General features: G+C 38.0%; 2 protein-coding genes and 1 long non-coding RNA gene across 7 annotated transcripts in view; 1 reads left to right on the forward strand and 2 right to left on the reverse strand.

The window, feature by feature from the left end:
- drp2 (dystrophin related protein 2) overlaps nucleotides 1–8,127 on the reverse strand; it is a 208,339-nt gene extending 200,212 nt beyond the window's left edge. For 2 of the 4 annotated variants that reach the window (XM_055179056.2, XM_073854363.1), the window contains exon 1: nucleotides 7,987–8,125. The gene's annotated coding sequence lies outside the window, so the exon portion shown is untranslated. Of the gene's footprint in view, nucleotides 1–7,986 lie in introns of all 4 variants that reach the window. The other 2 variants (XM_055179059.2, XM_055179058.2) reach the window with 2 other exon arrangements.
- Nucleotides 8,013–10,271, forward strand: LOC129422911 (uncharacterized). 2 transcript variants are annotated; one of them, XR_012357981.1, is made up of 3 exons: nucleotides 8,013–8,151; nucleotides 9,378–9,560; nucleotides 10,058–10,271. It is a non-coding gene; the product is annotated as an uncharacterized lncRNA (long non-coding RNA). The 2 variants fall into 2 exon arrangements; XR_008637578.2 differs by lacking the exon at nucleotides 8,013–8,151 and adding an exon at nucleotides 8,326–8,469.
- Nucleotides 8,986–27,229, reverse strand: cenpi (centromere protein I). The gene is made up of 20 exons (XM_055179061.2): nucleotides 26,919–27,229; nucleotides 26,505–26,642; nucleotides 26,037–26,155; nucleotides 25,842–25,949; nucleotides 25,651–25,699; nucleotides 25,504–25,550; nucleotides 24,271–24,360; nucleotides 24,029–24,160; nucleotides 23,360–23,485; nucleotides 18,100–18,220; nucleotides 17,914–18,008; nucleotides 17,595–17,712; nucleotides 17,289–17,353; nucleotides 16,897–17,006; nucleotides 13,543–13,678; nucleotides 13,201–13,325; nucleotides 10,835–10,883; nucleotides 10,076–10,294; nucleotides 9,621–9,662; nucleotides 8,986–9,542 (listed from the first exon to the last, which is right to left on the reverse strand). Exons 1-20 carry the CDS (start codon nucleotides 27,214–27,216, stop codon nucleotides 9,399–9,401), a joined length of 2,331 nt encoding a protein of 776 aa, XP_055035036.2. The 5' UTR covers nucleotides 27,217–27,229; the 3' UTR covers nucleotides 8,986–9,398.
- Nucleotides 27,230–27,309: the final 80 nt, after the last annotated feature.

The raw sequence follows: 27,309 nt of genomic DNA on the forward strand, positions 1-27,309 counted from the left end.
GATTACACATGATACTAACTAGGAACTAACCACATGTCCAACTGATATTTGGACATCTAATATAATGTCAGTGTTTGAGTTTAAGAGCACTTAATTTTTAGATCTGTTCAAATGAAAGAAGATTACATAATTTAATGCAGTGTGGGTGAAAGTGCAATGGTTAATAATTTATTTTATGATTAAAAAAAATTGTATTAAAGAAAAGTGGATTTTTGTTTTTAGCATATATGTGGTCAATTATAGTGAAAGAAAATCGGTATCGGCTGGTCATACCTACAGAACAACCAGAAATCGGAATCGGACAGCAAAATTGCCACGGGCGCATCTCTAGAACACAAGGTCAACCCATTGTTTATAGTAACTGAGACGTTGACAAAATGGGTCAAATTTAGGCTGGTTAGGATAGCCCCTGCTGATAGATGCTGTAGTAACTGGATGCAAAAAGCATTGATAGCCATTCAATATTTTATGTGTATTGTATTGGCACAGAAATTGTTTAAAACATGCTTCAATAAAGTAAAAAAAAAAAGAAAAAGCATCTTTCATATAGCTTAGGACAGTTGATTGCGGAGGATCTGGGGCTGTGCGAATTCTTGTGGTGCTATCAGCCAATCTGAGTGATTAATCAACAATAGTTTTGGCTCAAGTGATTGGGTAAAAATACCTGCGGTCCCATGAGTAAAGATGGCAGATTGTGTACTTCCTTGTAATATTTTAAGTATTTTTAGGGTCAAAAACATTTAGGGTCAAGCAGAAGGTTTTGTTTTTGTTTTGCAAGTCTGTTTTTGAGGGTTTGATCAGATATGGTATCACAGCATGGTATGGCACTGACTGTAAAATCTAAATCCAGCCTTCCCTGACTCGTATACACAGTAACACTGCTCTAAAAATGATACAGTGAAAACAGAAACAACATCAAAAGCTATATCTACACTAAAGCAAGCCTAAAATATATAGCTGATGGTACTTATTTTATATGTTAATGTTAACCTCAAGAAAACATTTTAGTATTCCAATGTGGAGGTTAAAAAACTCAACCCAATCTTACTTAAACAATATGGTGCGGTTTCCCGGACAGGGCTTATTAGTCCCATACTAAAGTGCATATTTGAGCTGCTTTAATTTAAAAACACATTGTCCTGTTTAATTTTAACATATTTCGTTCACATTGTTTTGTCTTAAGATACACACATGTAGTGTTTTTTGTATGATGTTTGTAAAAACTTTTAAATTACCTAATATTATTAAGGCCTAGTCCTGGATTAACCTAAACCCTGTCTGGAAAACCGCCCCTTTATCATATTCTTAATGACTTTATGCCATGATGTATTGCTGGTGTGCTAGTACGAGTCCAAGAGGAATTTCCTAAACATGGTGCAATAACGTATTCTACCTATAATATTTATAAAGTTCTCAAACTTTAGCAATCAAAACACAGCTTACATCTTTGATGTGCATTCACAGTTATCACTATCACTTCTAAATTCCACCTGCTCCTTGTAAAAAAAAATGGAGGACCTATATTCAGAACGTTTACACTGCATTCCTCTCTAATCTCCCACGGTATCTGACAAAACAGCAGAGCAAAGCTACATACCTCAATGCATCTCTGGATGATAGATACAGAAATACATCCATTTTCTCAGCCACAGAAGCATCAGAGTGACTGACATTGAATGTGTGAATCTCTTATACTGATACAATAGTGCATTAATCTATAAACAAGCAAAATATAATAGAACCGACTGACCAGAATTCACGTGCAGTCACCCAATCAAACACTTACAAACCCTTCTTTCAACAATGTTCTCAAATGACTAAAGTTATCCTTAAAGGTATAAAAAAAACCTGCATTTGCCTAGGCATAGATGAATAATAAGGGCCGATTCACACCGGCTGAGTGGCGTATCTGTTGCATGTCAGTTGCGTGGCGGCTGCGTCGCGTTTTCTGAGTCTGTACATACCAGAAGCATGCCTGACGCAGCGCTAACGCGCTGCTGTTGCTATAGGTGACACATATTTTGCCTGGAACGCTTCCAAGACGCTTGCATGTGGCATGAAAAATAGGCGTCGTTCCTATTCCTAGCATGCACGCGTTTTCGGCGCGGCTCAAGCTCAAGTGAACTGTCAAACCTGCTAACATGGGAGCCTAAATAAAAACGGACACGTCACGCAGCTGAGACGCACACGCCACGCAGCCGGTGTGAATCGGCGCTAAGTATTGTATACTTATACATGGTACAGTGTTTCCCACAGGATTTTGAGGATACTGTGGTGGTGATGACGTCACCTGCTAATTAGCATATATGTGATGTCATCATGTCGTGTTTGTGTTTGATCTAGTGTTGGCACCTGAAATATGTTTTACTTCTACTCTTTGATCTGTATCTGTATTTGATCTGTATTATATATCAAATTATATTTTAAGCCGAGTTAAGCTGTTAAATATTGAAATAAAAATGTAAATGGGAATCATGAAAATTCTATTTGTGGGGGCCAGTGTTGATTCTGTGGTGGGCCACCACAAATAAATCAATGTATGGGAAACACTGTGGTAATGGCATATTGTGCGCCTCAAATGCATTTGTTTCCTATTTATGTAAAGCTTGTGCATGCAAAAGACTGCTGGAAAAACGTCTCAACATAACACCGACTGTCAGTCAAGATGTATGCCCCCAACATTAGGTTACACATTAAAAGAATTACAAAGTTGTAAAATGCTAAAAACAAAGTTGTGACTGCTGAGTCAGCGCTACATGCTAATTAATGCTATATGCTGGTGTTTAGGCTGAAGTTCAACTATTGACTTTAAAGTTACGTTTTGCAGGTCCATAATGTAAAAACCCCCAACAAACTTACTATTTAGCCATGTCCATTAACAATCTCTAAACAATTAGTTGTTCCTCAAAATCTGTATTTTCATCTGATACAGGCTCAAACATATAAGGTCTGATTACTAATGTGAGCTACTGGCATGAGCCGCAAAGCAGAGCAATCCGAGCAGAGCTCAACATTATTATTCAGGACCCTTTCAAATAGAGCAAAAAAAGACTATTTCATTCAAAGGACAAATCCTAGAGTTGTAAATGGACATGTAAAAACATTTCTGGATATTTTTGCACTTAATAAAGTACATGCCTTCTATGTAAATATCAAAGAACAATTTAACATATTATTTCAATGAATTTTTTGGCACCACTTAAAGTTATCCTCACGATCAGAAGAAAAATCGAATTGACGTTTTACCACAATAGGCATTAGAAAGTCTGCTATTTCTGCAAATATTTTATAAGTGCATAAATCAAAAGCTATTTTATATTGCTTAGAATTTATACTGAAAACTACAAATCAATCCACAACACATTTCTTGTAACTGGTCAATTCTTGGGCTTATGGTAACACACTTGCAATTTAGCATCCTTAAACTGGTGGAGATAAGGTACATATCCCCTTATCCATATTATGTCATGCCTAAGTTGATTTTCAGAAGCCCTGAGCTTGAAGCCCTGCCGTACGGGGCAGTAAATAAAACACATAAATGTGTCACATCAGACAACAAGCAGACACAAGCCCATTCAATGTTAAAAGGAGAGCATTGGTTACCCAAGTTTAAATAATGGCCTCCTGCCTCTATCTCTGGGGTCAGGTACCCTAGGTGGCTGGATTTATAGAGCAAGCAAATTGCTTTTCTATCCTCATTCTTTGCCCTTCTCTCTGTCTGACCATCCTTTACAAAACAGTATGAGGATGATGGAATGACGGAAAGAAAAGGGAAGGTGATTGGCCTGTTTTTCACTTGCAGAAAATGTCTCAAGGCCAGTGGAAAGAACAGAAAAGCCCTCGATCAAAGCCACAACTTTCCCGAGATGCTTCTTTAAGGAGACATCTCTTACAGTACCTTGACACAGCACTGAAATGCTTTTATCCAGCAAAGCAAAAGATGAGACCACCAACGACACTGATGCCAGTCAGACTGATTGAAATAACCGAGAATGTGACTTTTTTCCTCCGACGACTCAGCTGTATTTGGCATTTGCCTTCAGTACTGGTTCACATACTATATAACTAAAAAAAAGAAACCAGCCCTTTTCACACAGAGATTACGGAAAATGCATCCGGGATTGTCCAGGATCGATTGATTTTTGGTTCATTCACACTGCCAATGCTTTTCCGGAATCCGTGCATGCATTCACATACATACCGTAAAGATCCCCTAAAGACACATTTCCACAGCGTCTGAAGTTTGCTAATTATCCATGATTTTTCTTTCAAAAAACCACACGTGTGCATTTAGGAGCGCGTGATGTGCTGTTCTGTCATGCTGGTGAATGATCTCAGCTTCAGCACTGATAGTGAGGAGCTTCCTAATCTCTTTTTCAGTCTAGTTTAGAGGTCTACACAGAAGACCCGAAGACCCGGGACCCGACCCGAGACCCGTACGGGTTCGGGTCTATGTTTTAAATGATCAGCTGGGTCCGGGTCGGGTCTCAATCTATTACTTCAGGTCTCGGGTCTGTTTAGCATTGTGGGTAATACCCGAGGTCGATCGGACACACTCACATTTAAATACAATTTTTCAAAAACAGCAACAAAAACTTAGATGAAATGTCGCATACATTTTTTCTATGACGCAAAAATTGCGTTAAAAAGTTTATATTTGGTTGCTCCAACCAGGCAGCTAATGCGCATGCGCTCTTGTAATGTTTCTCTGGCTACCAGTCAGGAGCTTCTGCAGTGAAACGCAATGACTTTACCTTTGACAATTGGCTCTTTTATAGAAGGCGGGACCTATTCCGCCGTACCGCGCATTTTGCACTGACTTCTCTCATTTTTATAATAATATTATAAATTGACCATCTTGCTGTTATATCTAAAGTTTTCGCGATCTGCTCAAAGAGCACAGAGATGATAGCAAAGAAGTAAAGCTAACGAAAGCAGCCATGGCACTGAACGAGCAATCGTTATTATAATCCAAATGGGCAACAAGCAAGTTGACCCGATACACAACAAATGACTGTAAAGTGGACTTTTAAAGCTGGAATAAGCATTAAACATTTCAATCATCAAGAGAGGAATAACATGATGGAACTTTCTTGGAAATAAGGATTGTGCATCATCACACAGTCAGGTACAAGGAGGGAGAAGACTAACTTCTATGGGTAAGACAAAAAGTTTAATTTTCGCTACTTGTTTATTGACTTATTAATAACATTTAGCTAAAGAATATTTGCCGGTCGGGTCTGTGTCTTCCCGGACGGGTTCGGGTCCAGATTTTAAATAATAGACGGGTCCGTGTCGGATCCGGGTCCAGCTTTTAAATAATAGACGGGTCCGGGTCGGTTCCGGGTACAGCTTTCAAAACAACAGACGGGTCCGGGTCGGTTCAGTGGGGCACATTTACGGGTCTGTTTGGGCTCGGGTAGGAATTTTTGGACCCGTGTAGACCTCTAGTCTAGTTTGCCGACATTTCTCATTGTGAATGTTGATCTGCGTTCAAATCCTTGTCAAAGAGATAAACCATAACTTCTGGTTGTGATGACCAGGGTCAGACGGAATCTTTTTTTGCTTTTTCTGTGGAAATTTTTTGGACAAATCTACGGAATTCTGCTAAATAATTTAAATGTTTTTAGAAGATATTAGAGAATTTAAGCTATAAATATTACAAAATTGCATCTAAAATAATTACTTTTTAAAGGCTTAAAATGAAAATGAATCACCAAACTAATCCTCTGAATTAAGCTGGACCAACATGAACCAGATAATGTGCATGTCAAGATAGAATTATAGTTTTTGTATATAAAATGACATATATTATTGTTTATAGTGTTATATAGTATAGCAGGATAAAAAAGCTTGTGTTAATACGTTCTCATTATGAATTAAGCACGTATGAAGATAATTTCATAATTTTTACAACGCAATGTAAACTTTATATTAAACATAACAAGAGCATTTCTCTTGTAAACGGATTTGAAATAGTGATATGCTGAGTGCTGACTGTCGCGTAACATAGACAACAGAGACAAGTAAGATCTGCATATCTCAGTGGTAAGTTTTATTTCATATCAAATATCAAATGGTTTGTGCAAACTGGTCACAAACACGCTCAAGCGCGGGGTATGTGTGCTTGTCATGTGGTTGTATTTGTGGTCGTGACGTATATCATGCACCGAAACCATCCGGAAACAACAAGTCCGAATGATCAGACCAACAAAACTTAGCAAACCTGGTTCTTGCTCCGGCTTTAACTTCTGTATTCGGCAGTTTTGCAACAACGGAATAGCTTTTCTCACGTCTTTCTCCGCTGCCATTACTGAACTACAACTCAAACTGACGCACAACCTCAACGTCATCATTCTTAGCCGCCCCCCTCTGTTCGCTGATTGGACCTGCAGATTTTTGCAGGAGAAAACAAAACTCTACACAGCAGTCCCAGACGTTGTACTGAAGCGAAATAAAAATTAAGCGGAAGCACGTAGAAGGGCGGAGCCAGGCTAGGTAACACCGTGACATGCCATTCTCATTGTCTTTCAAGAACTGGTGTAGTATATCCTTTAGGAAATTCAAGTTTATTTAATCATTAACCCTTAAAAATAAACTTAAAACTTTAAGTTTTACCCTTTGTGAATCTGCATTGCATAAGGAGTCTGTCAACTCCTGACGTTTTAAGACTCTTTTAATGTTAACTTCTGAGACTGCTTTGTGTACAAGACTAAACAAATAAATAATGCAGTTAAAAAAATATGCCGATAATAAGCACAGTGGAAAAAACACCAAGAAAGCGAGATACAATTTAGAGATATAGTACATGTTGCTGAACACTGAACCAATAAGTGTACCTGTCACCAATTTTTAAAACATGGAAGTCAATAGATAAGCTGGATGTTCCACAGTTAAGGGTAAACTATCAGATCACCACATTAATAGCAATGTTTACACTTTTAAAAAGACAACGTATGCAAAGGGGGGAGTATAAACATGATCTGTGAAGAATTAGGATTTAAGCCTGTGGGAAAAGGAATGAACTTTGAATGACTGGGTGTTACAAAAGTGTTTTTCATACAGCCATGATGCACAAGGGTGACATTTAGTAAAGGAAAATCGCCTTGCATTATCTAAATAAAGACAATGTTAGAAAATGAGAGTGTAATCATTGGCTGCTCTCAACGTTGAATGACTCATGTGCATAACTAAGAGGATGAGCTGAAACTCTTGATCACTCGAGTAGGATCAGTGTCACACCTCTAACCTCATCCAAAACCATGAGCATCATTTAGCACTCACGATGACTCAAATACGCATACACACTTTCGTTTCCAATTTTTAGTGACTGATGTTTAGGATGAACTGCCACCGGCTCCAAATGCTGTCGGTGTTTCAAAGAACATCAAAGGACAATTCACAATAGAGCTTTAAAATAACCGTCAACCCCGTTACACTGCTGTCATGTGATTTGAAAATCCAATATTGATAACTGTCAAAACCGCGCACGTGTAGGATTTGGTTGTGTCTCTCTATAAAATACAATAAAACATGTATAAGGGAGTGAACATCAGTAATAACCAAGCAGAGAAGCAAAACACGGTTTGTGATTTATTTCCACCGGCAGGAGCCAGTCACCAGCAGAGCATTTATAAAAACGGTCACATTGCATAGGCTTTAAAACCTGCCGATAAAGTCGCCGACAGTAACTATTGAAATGATCTTATACAAAAGAGAACATTGTTGTTTGCTTTAATACCATTTTGTTAAGATAACTAACGTTGCATGGTTGCTATATAAACCAATAAGAAAAAAAAATCACAAGAAATGTCAATTTGCATTAAAGACTTTCCAGCAACCAAGGACTTATTTATACATCCAGTGTGTTAATAATAACGGACAGCTTTAGCTTTTCGCGGGTTTTTAAATTTAAACAAGTAGACCGTAACGGTTCTAACGGTACTCCCGTGCTAAAAACTTGTCATCTAGTAATTAAAGCCTTACCTTTTTCTGTCAGTCGAGAAACCGTGAAAGTGAATTACTTCAGATTTCCATTTTGCGCGAACGTTCAGCTGAACAGAAAGCGACGGGATGAGAGAGAAGTGATGAACGGGCAGTCGGCGACGAACGGAAAATCTCATAAATTAACAAGGACGTCATCCGAGAGAGGTGAGTCGCGTGCGTCTGTGTAGTTTTGCGTTTGAACGATTCATCTTTTACGTCCTGCACCTGTCTCGATTCATGGATCAGTTGTAATCCCAGAGGCGTGCGCGTATCCTTCATTCACTCCAGATGAAGTTTGCTGAACGGCACCGTGACACGCTCGGGATGAAAACGGAGCAGCTCGAATGAGACGCGAGGCAGTCCGTCATGAACGCGAAGATTTGTCACGCGGAGTTGAAGGAGCTCACATTTAAGAGACGGCTCGTAAAACGTAAAGTCGTATAGGTTTGAGCTTATTGCCTTGATGCCGAAATATCCTTGGAGGTATTTGGACCAAGTTAACTGGGGCATGCTTGCACTGTGTTTGGAATACAATGGTCTTTATTGATTTTTAAAGGAGCAGTCATCACAGATTTTTTTTAATGAAAAAAAACAAAAACGTTTATCATTTGTATTAAAACCAGATTGGGGTTTTAAGTAACAACCAACAAACATGTTGGGGATGCATCTGGTAATAACACATTAACCAAGAGAGACAAATATGCTTTAATATTATGGGACATTATGCAGTGGTTAATACTTTCAGCCATTCTTCTTTTCTATACACACATTTTTGTAAAGCTTAAAAGATTCATTTGTGGAAGACTTTTATTCCAAGGTGCATTCTCCAATGTGTCTTCCTGTGAATTCATCCGAAATCTATACTCGTATTATACAAAGACTCTTAGTGCAACTAGCAGGCAATAATTTACAATCCAAACAAGTCCAGTTTGGAGCAATAAGTCTAATGGACAATCAAATCCTTTCGTAAAAGAAAAATGGCAAACACCTGCAAGAGACTGCTTTACCTCATGCAATACCGGAGGAGTTGTTTTAATATAAGATTGATCAGATACATAGCTGCATTTGGCCGATGGGAATAATAAACCAGACTGTATGTCGAGCATTCATTTTGAAATCAATATAAATAATGAGTGTTGTGCTTTAAATGGCAAGCCAAGTAGAAACTCAAAGATTTAGCCATAATTTTTTTCTGCAAGTATAAGAAATATTACAATGTTTCGGTTTAGTACAAAAGTTTTCTGGAGGAAAGATTAAAAAACTGACAAAAATATGCTTAAAAGCCAACTAAATGGTTCTCATGAAAGACACTGTACATTTACAAAATATTTACAATATAGCGGTAGTTCTTCTCTGAGAATGATAATAAAATATATACATGTCATTTGAAGCAAAACTGGTGTTGTCAAGCATCAAGGCTGACTCGTGGGCTGCCGGTCATCTCGACTACTCGACGAAGAGGAGCTGTGGCCGGTGTTGGTCTGAATAAAGTTGCTGAGGCCATCAAAGCCCTGATTAAAAAGAAACTCCATATACCAGCTCCAGTACTTTCCAACCTGTGATGACAAGTACAGGTACCTTGTTATATACTGCACATGTTCTTATCGTTATTAAAAAGCAGATTATATAAATACCTTTATGGATCCAAGATCCACATTCTTCCTCTCTGGCCAACACTGGAAGAGATAACACATAAATATTCATTGTTGTCCATTGGTTTTAAATCTCAGTAAAACACGGCTGAACGTTGCAGTCAGACCAAAAAAATTTACTTGTATTATTAAAGATGATGAAAACCCCTCCTACACAGATACCATGAATTATAAAATGTGATTCTATATTAATGGATCCTCCATTAAATATACATTTATTTCTTTGTCCAATCCTAAAGTTATTAGCAAAAAGCGGATGCTGTGCTGGCCTCAGCAGTGACAAGGCTTTACACTTGATGTAATATAATCATCCAATTAACTTGCCTTGCACAGTTGAATTCTATTCCTATGCTCTCGATAAGATGACAATTTAGCGTCAGGGTACCAATGTGGGATCCTGTGCTTTTAAATGTCAATAGTGGTCAGCTCTCACTCACCCTCTGATGAAATTCGATGGCGTAGCTGAAAAGCGCAGGGTGGTGGATGAGGTCGAAACGGCACCCGGGTTCCGGCACTTTGCTTAGATCGATTAGATCCTTGTCAATCTCAAGGTCCGATCCAGGAAGGCACCATGAGGAGTTCCACATGGAATTCACCATGGCTTGAAGATTCCGATTAAACTCCTTGTATGTATTTCTGCTTATGTGAAATGTTTGCTGTAATGTAATGTGAATGCTTGTTAAAAAATAATGCTCAGTGACCAGGAGAAGAGACATATTCCACAAGGTATTTTAGGCATAAAACAATATCTGATGCCATTCTTGAAATTTAAAAGCCATAATTAGATTCCATTATATATATATATGTTACAACCATTATATATTTAACACACATATTTTACACATTCCATGTGAAAACCTGCAACTCTTTTTGTACACACACTATGATCAAAACAGTACAGGGTTTATTATAGACATGACTTAAGGGCTCTCATTTAATTTACTGCAAAGGCAGGCCCCGCCCCTTAATCAATGCCACATTTGTCTTACTGGATTCTACCTAAAACACTATTCTCCTTTTATCCCCACCAGAAATAGTGAGAATCACACCAATAGCCTTCAGATGCTTCGTAGTAAGTTCTTAATCACAGCTTGAAGGTCTTTTTAATTTCCCAGAGTAAATTATTCAGAAACAAAACCCTTATACAGACTCGGGTGGCTTTTCATGCTCATGTTGGGATATGGTCTTCTCATTACCTCTCTCTGTTGCTCCTGTTTCTTAGCCAAGGTTAGGTTTTTCCGGTACCTGAGAAGAAAATAACATGATTATTATTAAGTTAGCAAAATGTGATTGATAAAAGTATAAAATTGTATCCAATCAGGGCCATTTTGCCAAAGGCATCGTAAGGCTTAGTAGATCGTAAAAATGATCGTACGAATCATCTTAGAAGTACGGGCCGTTTCCCAAAAGCTTCGTAACTTAAGTGGCACTTGAAAATCATCATAGATCTACGATTGGTCTGGAGTAATCGTTAATTCGTAAGTGCATCATAAGACAACAGAGTTACAAGGTCACCTGCAGGACAACCAGCAAATTGCAGTCCTGCAATGACGATAATGTAATGTTTTAAATGTATATTTATTTATTGGGTTCTTCTTTGTTTATATTAAAGTAATATAAACAAATAAACATTTAAAATTCAAATGAGAAACCAAATTTAAATGACTAAACATAAATTAATAAATAAGAAAAACATATTTGGTATAATTTTTGTTAAAGCTGGTCAAGCAAATTGATAAATGGTTCCTACCAATTTCTGCTATAATTCATCTACAGTAAAAAAAATTTTTTTGAAGGGAAATGGCATCTGCTTAAATAAACCAAATAAATATTTACAGTACAATGCAATAAAGCCGAGTCAAAGTACTCCCAAAAGTGCTATTACGCCATAAAATATAGTTCCTCTTTTAAATCCGCTTAGAAAAGCGCTACGTTTTATTTTGTACCACCAAACTTGCTAGCATAACTACTCGTCTTAAATAGGAAAAACGTTGATGTGTTTGGTCGCTTCTGGCTTTGTCTCTGATTGGTACCATTGAGTGAATGGGGCTGAGCTGGATGCTGTCCGGGCGTCGCAGTGCGCTCCAGCGCTTGCGTGCACGCACGCAGATGGTGGAGGGATGTGTCAACAATTCTTGGTTGGGGTGGTAACATATTTTAATATTGAAAATGAGTAGACTATTCCTTTAATAATAATAATAAACATAGATAATAAACAACAAATAATAATAATAATATAAACTATAATATAAAATGCAGAAGGCATTTTGCAGTGGGACGAGTCCTAACTAAATACAGAAAATTTTCATTATGCACAAATTATTAAAACATTTGAACAATGAAAAATAATGAAAAATAATATATAAAAATATTAGTGCACATCGGCTGAAGATCATAAGCTTCTGCTACAAATTCGAGTCAATCTATTGGTGACATTTTAGCACTTGACGAACGGATAGCGACTCGTAAGTAGCACTTAACACCCAGCTGCGAGCGATCATTTTACATGCATCTTTGGGAAACGCACGTAAATGAACAACGAATGTCCGTTAAGTAGCTCGTAGAAAGCGCTCTTAAGTGCTAAGTTCAATCATTATCGGGAAACCCAGACCTGATCATTACTGAGAATCAGTTAAAGGCGCTCTAACCTGTGTTACGTCACTTTTTGTTGATGTTTGAACTGTTTTCAAACAAACCGAGCGTAGCTACCTCCTCCCCCTCCTTTCCGTGCTTTCATGAAGGCGCCCAACCCCCACCCTCAAATCCTTCATGTCGTTTATTGGCTGGAACACTTTGTTGGTTTCTGTTTGTAGGTTTGGCCACTTTGTTTTTATTGCAGTTTGTGGAGGCTGGGCTGTCTACAGAGATCACGTTTTTTTTTACAGTTTGATCAGCGGACAGGCAGCAAGGAGATGGTGAGGAGATGTTTGCTGTATGTAACAAAAACATTTTAATGGTCTAAAACGCGTGAATTCGCTTAGAGGACCTTTAAGGATTTTCCCAACTATTTTGATAATCTGTTTTACATACAGATTTCACAACATAGAAGGCAGTATAAATTGAAAAATGTATTCAGATTTAAGTTTTAGAGTAACATAAATATCCAAAAAGTGGAAAAATTCTCAACAGCTTTTTAGCCTGTCACATTTTGCATGCAGTTTTACTAAAAGACCTAAAAGAGATTTTTCTCTTTATCTTTCAGTACACATGTACCATGCCAAATTACCAGTATAGACTTAATAGTATGTCTTTAGTTGCAGAGTACAAAGGCTTGTGTGCTGAAGCAGATGAAAGGATCTTCATACTTCATTTCATCTTTTGCTTAAAGGCATCATGCCATGACCATGAAATGTATTTGAAGGTTTAGGCAGTTTTCCTCAGATCAGCCAGCAGCAAACAGGTGATCACAGTGAAGTGTCACTTGCCAGATTCATTCCATCACAGCACATTCATTAAGATGCCTGATATTTGCCTGATCTAATGCCTTAAAGCTAAAAAATCACAAGAATGGTAAATAAAAATTAAGAGTATCAAATAGGTTATTACAGTTCACATATCATACCTGTACATGATGTAGCCAAGTCGATCCACGCTGATTGAGTCTGTTGCAAAGAGAGCTGGGTAGAAAACACCAGCTGGGGGCATGATGATCAGTGGCAAGCTGAACTTCAGAAACATGTCACACACCTTGACAAGACAAAACAAATAAAGCTCTCCATAAGCACCTAGAAGTTTACTATTTTTAATACAACCAGAACAAGTTCTCTATGATGTAAAACAAAAATCTGCTGATACTATAGGCAGTAAATCATCACACAAATCTTAATGCGGTCACGGGCTTTGGCTGATGTCATTTTGCCAAAGACATCACGTTAATTAAGTTAATCATAGCTGAGTGTAGTACCGTCTCATAGAAGTCAAGTGTCTGGTTGAGAAGCAGAATGTGGCAATTCTCCAAACGGAGTCCCTCAGATGCCAGCAGACCAACAAAGCGTACAAGCTCCATGACAGAGTGCATAAACCCAGACAAGGACATAGCCCTAGGAAGAAACAGGCATCACTTATACTTTTTTGAAAGTGTACAAAACGATGTGAAAAATTAGTTTTTCTTGTAGAGTGCACATATTTTTTCAAGAAGAGTACAATAAATTGGCTTTAAATTACATCTACCATACACCAGATGTGTCTTTGTGCTACGCCTGGCACCCACACAATTCTTGCAGCACAGAGACCCAAAGTGGAAAGGAATAATGGGTGTATTGCATTGATGCATGGCACACCAGCGCAGTCAAACAGGGTTTTGCCCTTGATCATAATTTCTCCTTCAGCTGTGCACCTCAGTAATGTAATAAAAAATAACCAAATCAGCAGTGAGGGAGAAGCAATACACGCTAGGGAAGGGGAGGGGGAAATCCACTTCATCACAAACCATTCCACAGAGCGCTTTCTGGGTAAACGAGGTTCAGATGGAGCCTAACCACAGGTGCAATTCATCCATCTCTTTTAAATGTTAAATATTAAAAGATGTGCAGTTGTGAACTTTGGGCAATGCTTTAAAAAAAATACAATTGGATACTCATTAAAGACAATTTATCAACGCACTTCTCTTTAAAGGAAAACACCACAGTTTTTTATATTTTACTATGTTCTTACCTCAACTTAGAGTAATTAATACATACCCATCTTTTTGTAATGCGTGCACTTAACTTCTTCCACCCTGAAGCTATTTTGGGGATTTTCGCCTGGATTTGGCCTACCCAATTTCAAAAGCTTCCCATACCCACATGCAGAGGTTTACATACAAATGTTTGGTATCATTTTACAGGAAACCCTTTGAAATTACATAAAACACTGTTGAAAGTGCTAAACATGGTTGTATGTGATGTCAGTCCTCTAATAAACACAAAAATAAATAGGCGCTTTTTGATGTTTTTTTTTCTAAAGTTTTTATTTAAAAGTGTATAACTCTGGCCCTGAGTGCCTCAGCTCCCTGCAGACAGTTTTGTTTGATTCCAGCAATTGCCAGCTTACAGAGGAAAAAAGATTTTTTTCTCTATCATAATGTATGCAAAAGTGATATTACTCCAACTGATTGGAGGAATAATACCCTTTTTGTATACAATTTCTGCCTAAAAACATTTAAAGTGCTCCATTAACCACATACAGTGGAATAAATGCAATTTCTTTATATCATTTTAAAGAAAACCCTTTGAAGTTGCATAAAAAGCTGCTGTTTGTGACAAATAGTGTTATTTATGTTGTTTTCCATATGATGAAACACCAAATTTTCTTTTTTTATGTTGTAAATACTGCCTTTGATAGTGTATAACTCTGGTTGTGGGTGCTCTAGCAGACTGCAGACAGTTCTGGTTGTTACCAGCAGCAGACAGTAAACACCCAAAAAAAGAATGATCTCTTTAGCATGTCGCATTCTAAAGTTATTTTCATTTTACTGAAGTGTCCGAAAATACATTTTTCATATAAATATTAATTTTTTGTTTTGGACATATAATAAATAACAAGGGATTATTCTTGCACACAACCTAAGAAAATGCTGTGAATGGACTCATTTTTTAGAGTAGGACCTAAGAGAAAAGATGGTGTATTATTTGTGGCTATCTGTGCTATCTGAGGCAGTCCACACTCAATTTTCCCATATGTTTACAAAAGACGATTTTTTACATCATTATTCATTCATCTATTGTTGGATATGTGTTAATAATAGAACAAAAATAACGCTGTAGCCTTATTCCTGAGAATGAGAGCTTTCATTTGATATAAGACTTGCCCATGTTTGTCATACTTGAAAAATATGAAATATGTGAATATTAAATCATATACAAAATTATGGGGGGGTGATAGTGTAAATTAAGTGTAAATAACTTTCTTACAGTAAAAGATTTCTCAAAGTGATGCATATCTGGAGAAAGTAGAGAGTCTAAGCTTTCAAACAGTATCTCATATGTGTTACTGGGGTCCATGATGGACCATTAAAGATTAAAAGAATATTTTATTTGAGTCAAAATACGAAATTTTGTCCCCGGGACTGGGTCCTTAGGGTTTAAGAGGTTAATCTTTGTACAGTGCTTCGTGGATGTGTTTGCATTTAGCTTGGCCCCATTCATTCCTTGGGATCCAAACAGAGATAAATTTAGAAGCCACCAAACATTTCCATGTTTTCCCTATTTAAAGACTGTTACATGAGTAGTTACACGAGTAAGTACGGTGGCACAAAATAAAATGTTTTATTAGCGTAGTTAATTAAGCGGATTAAAATGAGAACTATATTGTGTGGCGGAAGAGCACTTAGTTTGCAGCACTTTGACCTCGGCGCACAGTAACAACATCACTCCTGACTACTCCCCCTCTCGCTCAAACTTCCGTCAATATTACTGTGCGCCAAGGTCGAAGTTCTGCAAACTCAGTGCTCTTCCACCATATAATATAGTTCTCCGTTTTTATCTGCTTAAAAATGCCACTGTACTTACCTCGCCATCTTTACATAGGGAAAACATGGAAGTGTTTGGTGGCTTCTAAATTCATCCCGGTTTGGATCCTAAGGAATGAATGGGGCTAGGCTAAATGCTAACACATTCACGATGTGATGTACAAAGATTAAGCATATGCATCATAAAAAGATAGGCATGTATTAGTCCATCTAAGTTGAGGTAAGAACATAGTAAAATATTGAAAAACGGTGGTGTTTTCCTTAATGAACATAATGAAGGGCAGGGTCTCATACAACAGGAACAATATATGGCAAATATGTCACTGGTCAATATAAGTCCCCATATAGTCCTTGTTGTAATAGCTAAAAATAATAATAATACTCTTCAGAGAAGAAAGCTGTAAAATAGAAAATTAAAATATTGACAAACTGACTCATAAATTTATAAGCAATCAATGCAACCTTTCAAGCAATCAGGTCTTCATCAGACACATTTTACAAGAAAGATGCAACTGTTTATAACCACAGGTGATATTAGTTGCATCTTGCCTCATAAAATGTGCATGATGAAGATCGGGTTGCTCGAAGCGATTCATTGATCGAGAATTAATATACAACTGGAGTTGTCAGTGTGCAGATATTTTTCTACTTTTATTTACTGCACCCAATTTGGGTTATGTACATGCACATCATTTTGTAATTATTTGTTTTTAGAATAACAAATTAATTGTGCACTACATAACATAAGCAGTAAATTCAAGTAAACAATTCAAATTTGGACTTATCGTTCACTGCTTTTGGGGTACTCACATGGTGCTATTGCTGTTGAGGCTAATGTCCAAGCCACCCTCCACCGCACTGACTGAATGCCATGTCAGCCACTTTACCAGCATGCTGTTCAGACACTCGATGACACTACACTGTGAAGATAACAATGTAGAATGGCACATTTAAATAAAGGCTCGAAGAAAATCAAAACCTGCTTCAACCACTGTGGGCTTAATCAAACCACCACTCAAAACAACATCACAGGAAGTCTGAAGATGCCACAGCCTAATTTACTTATGTCTGAATTGTTTAAAGCATTTGTTGACGCAATCTGCTTCATACTGCAATGCGCAGCTTGAGTTAGACACAACCAGGTCGAAAATAGGAGGAATAAAAAGAAAAGCAAATGAAAGGAATTAAAATTGCATACAAACCTTAAAAAACACAGTGGATGTAAAATAAAGCTGTTTCAGTGGCTTGAAAAGAAGTTGTTTCATGTCTATAGAGACAGAGGAAAAAAGTTTAAATAACAGTTTTCTGCATAAACCAATAAACATATAAGACAGAATGATTTGTGATCTGCAAGAGGAAAAAGAACAACTGTGCTGCTAACTGTTGTTTCTATAACTTGAACTTACTTTCCAGCATATGCTAATATTATGACAACCGAGCAGTTTTTTTCCTGAATTACTCATAGACCTCAATTAGTCATAGACTTGAGCAGAGGTTTGGATACTCACAGGAGCTGGGCATTAAGGGAATGTCACTGAGAAGATCCAGGATCTGCGGCCGGAGCAGACAGCCATCCCACACACTCAAGAACTTATAAAGGAAAGTCTCCGTGCTGGAGAAACCCTCCTGAAAAAGCACACAGACACAAACTGTCAGCATGTCGACTCGAGGATTTCATAAGTTACGGAAGAAAGCAAGTCAAAATAAAGATTGATGGATGCGCTAGGGCTTGTGGAATAAACTGCCAAAAATCTCTCAATATTGAAGATCCAACCTCGAGGCTGCCAATGTTAATTTCCTATTTTTTTTTCTACTGGTCGGCGTTACCTGCAGGAACCGCTGTGAGGAGAGGATGGTGCTCAGGAAGCGACAGGCATCAGAAGTGTTGTCAGAACTCTCATCCACAGGACATAGCAAAAACTCTGCAAAAACAGAAGATTGAAAACGGCTGTGGTGCTGAATTTCGAAAATGTCAATTGCATTCGGCTTGGTATTGCATTATGAGAAACGTACCCTCTTGCAATGAAAGTCCAAGCCAGAAGTTAAGGCGCAGGAAGGCGGACTCATCCTGCACACAGTCCAGGTAATGCAGCGACAGCGACGATCCCAGCAGAGAACCCATCTGGGCAGGCAGCTGAAAAACATCAACATGAATCAATGAAATTGCGAAATATCACACTATATCATAACCAAAGAGCTGTCATAACAACTGGAGGCAAAAAAAATGAATTCAGCCATTCTTTTGGCTCCATTGAGACCCATGCTGAAATGTACAGCTTGCAAACAAGTTAAGACAGACACAATTCAACCATTCTCTCTAATGATCAGACACGCTTTCCAACACCGTAATTTCTGTAACACTATAAACAGCTGCTTCTCAATATGGGAATTAGTGAATAATAAATAAATAAAAGTTGGTGACAGATTGACAACGGACATGGTTGAGTCTTTCTGTAATTAAAGAGCAACTGCATCATTCGTCTGAGAAACGACCAGTTCTAATGATGGTGTCCCACAGAGGGAAAGAATCAACGATCCTTCCCCATGGCCATGACAGATTTTTATTTTTAAAAGACTCTGACTGCTTTCTCAGTTTCCTGATTGCAAAATCGCTTATACCTGTTGCAAGCACAACCTGATGAGATGGTTATTGTTTGTGTACTGTAAAATGAAACATAAATGTCCATGGGGCTTTAAAATAGATTTACTAAGGTCTACCGGGACTGTGGGTATGTCAGACACAGATTGTTCCTCTTGGATATTGTAAACATTTTATGACTTGTCAATTGCCAGTGCTATAAAATGTTTTGTACTTACAAAAGGACACTGTTAAAGTATTATACAAATTTGATGTGAAAACTAAGTTTAGTAAACAAGTATTCACAATAAAAATGCTTTTGTGACCAAAAACTCTGAAAGTAAGATTTTGCAGAAATATTGTAAGTTTTGTAAAGGCGTAGCTCCACCAAGTGCCCATAACAGAGCAATGCAGGCTGTTATAATTTACAAATCTGACTAGGTGGACTAAATCAACAAATATCGAATGTAATAGAAATTTATATTGTAAATCTAGGAATTTATTCATTATGAAAGAGGTTTACATTGTTTTAATCAACTATAAACCGCTATCTGCTTGATAAGTTATGACGTAAAAAGTTCTGTTTCTGGGTTTCAAGTGAGACAAAAATCTCTCAACAGCTGTTTTTGTGCAGTTTACTTATGCATTAAACTTTTATAAACTCACAAAGTGCGCTTTATTCTTCAGGCTCACAGCATCCCAGACTTCACTACTTTACCGATTCATAAAAGACTGTCTGGATGTCAGTATGGAGATAGGGGTTAGGATCGTAATTACTTTCCATAGTTTTAAAGCACAGTGCGAGTGAAAAAAATTGTTTCTGATTTTTTCACCTGCGACTCTTTGAACTAGGGATGCTCTGATCAGGATTTTTGCAGCCAACACTAATTTGTTATCTTCGTGATCGGCCGATACCGATTCCGATTTTTTTTCAAGCTGATATGCAAGCTCTTTGATGACCGTAACTGTTAAAAATTTTTCTAGATAAAGTAATACCACAGATAGGGGTGGGCGATAAACCGGTAGACATAATTAACCGGTAGAAATTTGTCAACCGGTAGAGACTTTGGGCTATCGTTTCTATCGAGGTTACGCGCCCACGTCACGCTCCTGTGCACATGGTCGCGAAAACGTAACGTTTGTATACGTATTTAAGCACTGCAGTTTTAAAACAAGTTATTTTAAGCCATTGAAACACAGACAACAGATCTGTATGCGTGCGTTCTTTCTGTGTGTCAGGAGGGCGCAAGTCGCGCGACCGCTGCTCATTAAGCTCGTGAGCATTTTTCCCCTTTATTGGCCTTAAATACACATATGCGTCAAAATTCCCCGTCTTTGCAAGCATCCTCATTAACACGACCAGTTAGGTCTTAAGAGAAAGTAAACAGCTAAAAGAGAAAGCACATGTTTAACAGTGTATTGGATCTGGACTTTGGTCTTAAAGGGGAAGTTACATAATTTTGCTCCTGTCTGTCACTCGTGTTAATCAAACAGCATTGAGAGAAAATCTTTCACTGCTCCGGATTAAATCACTTTTCTACCTTAAATAAAAAATATATATAGGCTTATACATACATGCTAGGGGTGTAACGGTACGTGTATTCGAACCGGACCGTTTCGGTTCAGGGCTTTCGGCACGGTGCGCACGTGCACCGAAAGGCCGAATGCATTTTGTGTGCGCCTGTGCGGAACATAATACGTGCGTTTCCGCACGAACATATTAAGTGGCGGAAGTCTCCGCGTTCAGCGCAAGTCTTCTGTCAAACATATAACATAATTCGGCCCGCAGAAAGATTTTTATTTACTTAGTTGTATATCCGTTTGATTATTGATGTAAACGTTTACGTGTCGTATCTAAACGCGCATGTTAAACGCGTGTCAACGCGCTGCTTTGTTCTTTCAAAAGTGCGTGAGAGGATGCACGTCTTTCGTTGCTACGCATTCATGAGACGCGCTTTCTGTGACAGCAAGAATAAGGAATGCGTGATCAGATTTTTCATCTGCATATCACGTCAATTATATCATTGTCACAATGCGATCAGCTGGTCGGGACAGAGAAGAGCTGTAAACCGGGCTTACTCAGCTGTTACTCAGCTGCGGAGGGGTTCGTAAGTAAAGTCACAGCTTACATTGATGACACAAGCAAAGATTAGGAGAAACGTGCAAAAGATCAAAGATGGCTATGTATGCAGCTCACTAATCTCAAAATGAGTGTATAATAAGTATATCATCATGTTGCTTGCTATGCAGTTACACATAGAGCAGTAATATTATTTTTATACAGAGATGGTACATAGCCAATTCAATTCTGTGAGTTAAACAATCCAAAATACAGAAAATTTTTAGTGGCAAAAATGTAGGCTAATAGTTCATAAATGTATTCAGGAATTGAATTTGTTAGTTCAAGGTTTTAGTAGAAAAAGTTTAAGAGAAGGTTAAGATAAGAGTTACCTTCTGTTATAAAATAATGTAAAAAATAACTTTGCAGTAGTATTTTATTTATTATTTTTTCATTTTATATATATTTTATCTGTTATATTTTAATAAAGTGTTTAAAAAAAGTGTAAACAAATTGTAAAAAAAGTTTAAAGTAATAAACAACCTGCAGTTTAATGTTTGCATTTCTCCCTTACTGTACCGAAAATGAACCGAACCGTGGCTTCAAAACCGGGGTTCACACCGAACCGTGATTTTTGCGTACCGTTACACCCCTAATACATGCATAATTATTTATTATCATTCTTATGTCATTGACTGTTTATCTTCAGAGAGCTTGAGTTTTGTTTGTTTTTATCTTCTTTCTATGCTTGTATATGTTTTTTGTGAGAATTATGAACATTTCTATGGAATTAAAGATTTAAACCTTTATTATAAACTCTACCGTGATACATATCGTTATCATGATATAAAATTAATCCTATCGTGATAGAAGATTTTGGTCATATTGCCCACCCCTAACCACAGATGTTGCCTTTGTGATATTACTTGCAGTAATTAGGTATATTTTTTTTATATTTGAGAATCAAATAAATAAGCACAACACATATTTCTTCTACAAAAAGAAATTGTATATCTCTTTAAAAAAGTTTATGTCTCTTAAAAGTAATGAAAATAAAACACTTCAGGGTCTTTACTGTATGAAGTAAATATTCGGGCAAATGGTGCTTTTTGTGCATTTTGCGTTTGATGCGAATTTGCGGCTGACGCCCAAATAAAAAAATGTGAACTTTGGTGAAATATCACGCCGCATTAACCAATCAGGAGCCTGCTTGCTACTGTGGCGGCAGCCCCGCCCGGAGTCTCTCATTCAACCTGAAGGAACGCTTGATATTGTCCATGAGCAGTCACTCGGAGCTATACGACACAAGTTCTTATTTCTATAGACCAGTTCAAGAGATGTAAACAACACTGGTCCAGAAACACTTCCTGTTTCCGTTTTTTAACACTAGATAAACGTTGGAATAAAATAAACCAACAGAACATATAAACCTGAATTAACTGAAGTTAAACAAACATCTTAAAGATAATAATATATGTAAAATAAAAAAATAACTGTCACAAACTGTAACAGGAAGTGTTTTTGGACCAGTGTTGTTTACATCATTTGAACTGGTCTATAAAGACAGGAATAAAAAGGACCTCACTTGGAAGAGTGTCAGTAAGGACATCGGGCAACCTGGTAAGTTGTAATACACATTTTACTTTTGAGTCACGTGACGTTTATCGACCCGCGACGTTTATTTTCCCCCTATAGTGAGGCAAATACAAAGTGGTAACTCTCTCGATAAATGCACAATCAACATCAGTCATCTTGCAAACAGACAACCGCATAGCACTTGCCCCTCCCACAAAAAACGGATTTTGCCTCTGACGCACGTCAAATGCTTGCTTTTTCCGCGCGTCTACTTCACTCTAGACGTGCGAATGCATTCAAACTGTTCAAGCGGCAAACTAGGCGTGGTAGACGCAATTTTGACGCCTGAAACGCGGTTGGTGTAAACGCAGTATATGACGTGAGAGAGATCGCTCTGTTCAATTGCACTAATGACAGGCAGCTGTGTGTGCATGCGGCGGGTGTACGCAGACAAGAGCAGCTGTGAGGAAAAATGAAAGTTTAAATAGTCAAAACTTTAAACTGCACGCAAATATAAACTTTTTTCATGAGGATGCAATTGTCCGTGATAAATATGTGTTGTATACTCTCTTTGATGGGGATGTAAAGATGCGTCGTGCTGTTGACCGGAGCGCGTCCTCATAGAAAATACACATACCTCTGTAAAGGCAGAGAGAGAAATCCAAATCTGCATGTCGCACATGAACAACGGGTTATAAAAATGCCCGCACTACGTAAAAAATTGTCTCTAATTGCAGCCGCATTCAGCATGCCTACGATGAGAAAAGTAAACAGAAAGATCGGTTCATGAGATTGGCAAATTTAGCGAGTAGCCGAGTACCAATCGAGTCATTTAATGCCATTATCGGCCGATACCGATCGGGGCCCGATCGATCAGCGCATCCCTATTCCATGTCCCAAAGAAAGTGGTAAAAAGAAAACCCAGAAACAGCGCTTTCAACCTGACTCCAATCCAGCAACAAAACGCTAAACCAAAGACCAGAATCATGAATAATGGATTCATACAAAGTGTAGTCAGTGTGTGCGAAGTGTGAAAAAGGAGATCGTTTTGTGTGCATTACCTCAATATTGTCAACGTTCTCCAGTAGCTGCTTGAAGGAACGGAGCTCCTGCAGACGGAAAACTTTTCTCTTGGAGTTGCTGTCGAACACCGAACTTAACGGAGGCACTTCCAGGTGATGCCGTTTCTATGGACATGAAAGCGATAATCATATATTAATTGTCATCTTTACGCATCTGAACAAAGGTTGCCAAAATCAGTGTAATGACACAATTCAGATATGTCTATGTAAACTGAGTTGCCTATCTTCTTGTCCAGGACACTCCCGCAAGAGATTTTAATCTCAGTGAGTTTTTATCTCTTGCTTAAATAAAGGTTATATTCAACATAAAAGGCAAAATTGTGCCTGCTCTGACCCACCTCAGTAATGAAATTAAATGCAGCATTGGAGCAGCCTTAGACGTTGTTCAAATCACTATTTTGTTTAGTAAGGTAAAATTTCATACGTCCATTAACTTTTCCCTTTTAAATTTTACACCTAAATTCCACTTCAAGTGCAGCTTTGGTGACACTTTTATCTTGTAAACTTAGATTTGGATAATGCACTATGTAACTTTCTGCTACATTTTAGTTTACAATGGCCACCATTTCACAGCAAATTTTAGAGCACCCTATTTTTGTAGATAGATGTGCGTTCTGTAAAAGCTCTTGACGGTATATAACTTCATACCCTCTTTCTGGATGATGCCTTCTCTTTCACATCCAGAGTCAGGCTGTCATCAACCTGAACTGCACCTTTGTTCTTCCTTTGTACAGCACTTAGAGCCACTTTCCAGGTGGAGTTGTGATTCTTAAAGCCAGTCTTCAGTAAAAAGATGAGGAGGAGAAAAAATTGTGGTCTGTTAAAACATCCAGCATTACCAGGAACAGGATAAAGTTTATGTCAGAGAGCAGAATAATATATATACTAACCTTAAGTCTCGATGAAACAGAGACTGTCACTAAGTCAGGCCGAAACACTTTGTAGAGAGCTAGAAGTTGTGTGAGGAAAGGCTGTCTGCCCTAATAATCAAAAAGAGAGAAAAAGCAATGTGATAAAAGAAATGATGACAGTCTGTTACATATACCCCATTCACAGAGACCTTTGGTCCCAGAAAATACCCGTAAAATTGCCAGACAAGCGTCTGTGTGAACACAAACACGTCCCGTAAATCTTCTGAGATCGTTGCCGGAAAGAGGACCTACTAAGATACACGGAAAACCCTCTATGTGAACAAGAAGCCAAACCAATGCCGTAATGGGCGTGTCATAGTGAGGACGCGAGCGTCATCACAACAAAAGTTATGGTTCAGCTCTTTAAAACAAGAGATAACATGCATATAAACATTCACCATGAGAAATGTTGCAAACTAGATTGAAGCAGTTATCAGGAATTGATAAATGAGACGCATAAACAATGACGCATGTGCCGTAGTGTGGACATGCGTGTCATGGCAACATGCGTGTCATGGCAACATGACGTTGGTTCAACTCTTTAAAATGAGAGATTTACAACATTCACGACGAGAAATGTGAGCAAACTGGACTGAAGCAGATATCAGGTAAGTTAACTTGTCATTACTGCGCTGAAACGGAGATCATTCGGCAGCATAAAAGAATATGGCGTCACGTGCTCATTTGAGCTTATAATAAACAAAAATGCCTGCGCGTCATCCCAACAAGATATATCGTTCAGTTCCTCAAAACGGGGGTTTTAAATGCATATTAACAATCAAGATGAGAAATATCTGAAAAGCAGAGATCAGGGAGCTCGTCAAATATCCACTCTGAAGCTGAAATCATTCAACAGCATAGAACTGCACGTTCATGCACTCCTTTATAGTCTTATCATAAACAAAAATGCACACGAGTGGTTTCTGGAGAGAGAATTAATAAATAATATGCAAACTTCAGATGCTGCGTAGAAGAGAGGGCAGGACTTTAAACAGGTCACGTGTCTTTCCGGGACCTTGCAGATGCCGCCAATTCATGGCAGCGTGAATGAACAAAAAATCTAACGATCCCAGAAAATTCCAGGATGCATTTTCCGGAATGTCTGTGTGAAAAGGGCTATATTGAATGTATCCAATTCAAAGAAACATTATCTACATCTTTTTTTGTAATGGAGGATATCAAATCAATGAATGTAATGAATAAGGTTTATACCATTTTAGCCTGAATATCCAAGAGTTTTCGCACTCTGTATGGATGAACTGAGAAAAGAAAAAAAATGAATAAATATGAATAATGTGCTAAATGCATGTAGATGTAATGTTTAGTGGTACACATATACAAGAACTGTCAAAAACTTACCATGTTCCCTCATGGTTAAAAGATACAACAAGTGACAGATGAAAGGGCACTGAAATGAAAATAATTAAATTATTAACTTAACACTTAAATTATAAAGAAACACAATACAATTTGTATAGGCCTGTGAATGTAGAATCTTCCTAAAAAAAATAATAGACATTTGCGGAGTTAATAACACCAGGAAAACTTACCAGATTTTCTTCAGTCACAAAGCTAAAAATGAAGCCATAAATCGCCCTCAAGTTGTCTTTGCAGTCAATCAAGTCAAAAACGGTCAGCACCCATCGTACAAAAAGAACCTTAAAAAATAAAGTTATGAGGAGGGCGAGTTGAATTTTAAGGGTTTTTAGAAAACTAAGTAACAGCCACGTTACAACGTTATTTACCTGTGCATTCATTGGCATTTTCCCTGTACAAAGCCATGACACCCCTCTTACAATAGCTTCTTGAGGCACCACTGTGGCGGGTATAAGAAACTTGAGCACCCGTGTACAGTTGGCAGTTCCTGTTGGATAAATCGAAGTAACGTCTTTAAATGAAACAGTCTGGGTACAGTCGTTCTGAACCCATTACACTTCAAAACCCCCATAGCCCAAAATAATATTTAAAGGCCCCTCACAATAGAATCGTCTATAACTTGACATGACTACACAGATGTATATGCAATTGTTTTATCTAATTTAAATGCTTTTGAATAATTTAAGCCATCTTAAATTGAGGCCCCAGACCCCTGATTGAGAAACACTGGTCTAGTAGACCCCATGAGTGCAAAAGTCCACAACCTCTAAGAGCTTATTATGATGAATTGTATTTTTTTATTTTTAAAGAAATACAGAGGAAGTAAATGATTTTACCTGCATTAAGGCTTAAAGCCATGTCCAGAAGCATTGCAATGACCTTCGGTTGGAGACCATTGCTAAGAGCCACCATCTCCACCACCACCAGATTCCTCTCCAATTCATCATTCCCTCTAACTGCTGTACCAGCTTTCACTGTTATATTAGTAATAAAAACACGTCATGATGTATTGGTAATAGTTAAAACTAATTTTAAGTTAACTTAAAGCCCAGACATGTTTTACTTGGAAAAAACATAAATAAAACTACTTTAGGCCCCATTGTTTTCTTTCTAAATAGCAAATGTTAGGAACCCGAATAATTAATTGCTTACAACGTTAAAACCGCCCACTGTATTACAAAACTGCTGCATTTATCTTTTGTTTAGTTTAAAGTTAGATTTGTTGTTATTATTGTGCTAACTCCACTTACCCTGAGACAGATACTTCAGCGCACGCCCGAAAGGATCCGCCTCGCCTTTCTTCTTTTCTTTTTCCGCCAAACGTAAACTCCGGTTGCTAGCAGAAGATACGGATAAATCTGTTTCTCCGGCCGGATCGGCGCCTGACCCGGTCAGGTTAGATAAATCGGCCATTATCTGCGCTACATAATACGACTTATTATTTCTTCGAGTGTTTGTCTCACTCGCCGCTGAACACCATTCAAACCAAACGCCAAACCTCCCGCGACCGTTTAGACATGCGCACTGAACCACTTCCGGTACTAACATGAGCGCATCCTCAATGAACTGAGGTGAGTGGAAAGGCTACACTTCATATACAACAGAAATTGTCTTTATAGTAGTGCCCTAGGATACGAAATG

The sequence above is a fragment of the Misgurnus anguillicaudatus genome, chromosome 16, assembly GCF_027580225.2.
Source record: "Misgurnus anguillicaudatus chromosome 16, ASM2758022v2, whole genome shotgun sequence".
Lineage (NCBI taxonomy): Eukaryota > Metazoa > Chordata > Actinopteri > Cypriniformes > Cobitidae > Misgurnus > Misgurnus anguillicaudatus.

Bases quoted from the DNA above. Each gene is read 5' to 3' on its own strand.
- cenpi (XM_055179061.2), bottom strand. From the start codon at position 27,216: ATGTTAGTACCGGAAGTGGTTCAGTGCGCATGTCTAAACGGTCGCGGG. The intron at 17,354-17,594 runs GTGAGTATCCAA...CTGTCTCTATAG, and splicing joins TCCCTTAATGCCCAGCTCCT to ACATGAAACAACTTCTTTTC. The intron at 17,007-17,288 runs GTTTGTATGCAA...TTATCTTCACAG, and splicing joins CATCCACTGTGTTTTTTAAG to TGTAGTGTCATCGAGTGTCT.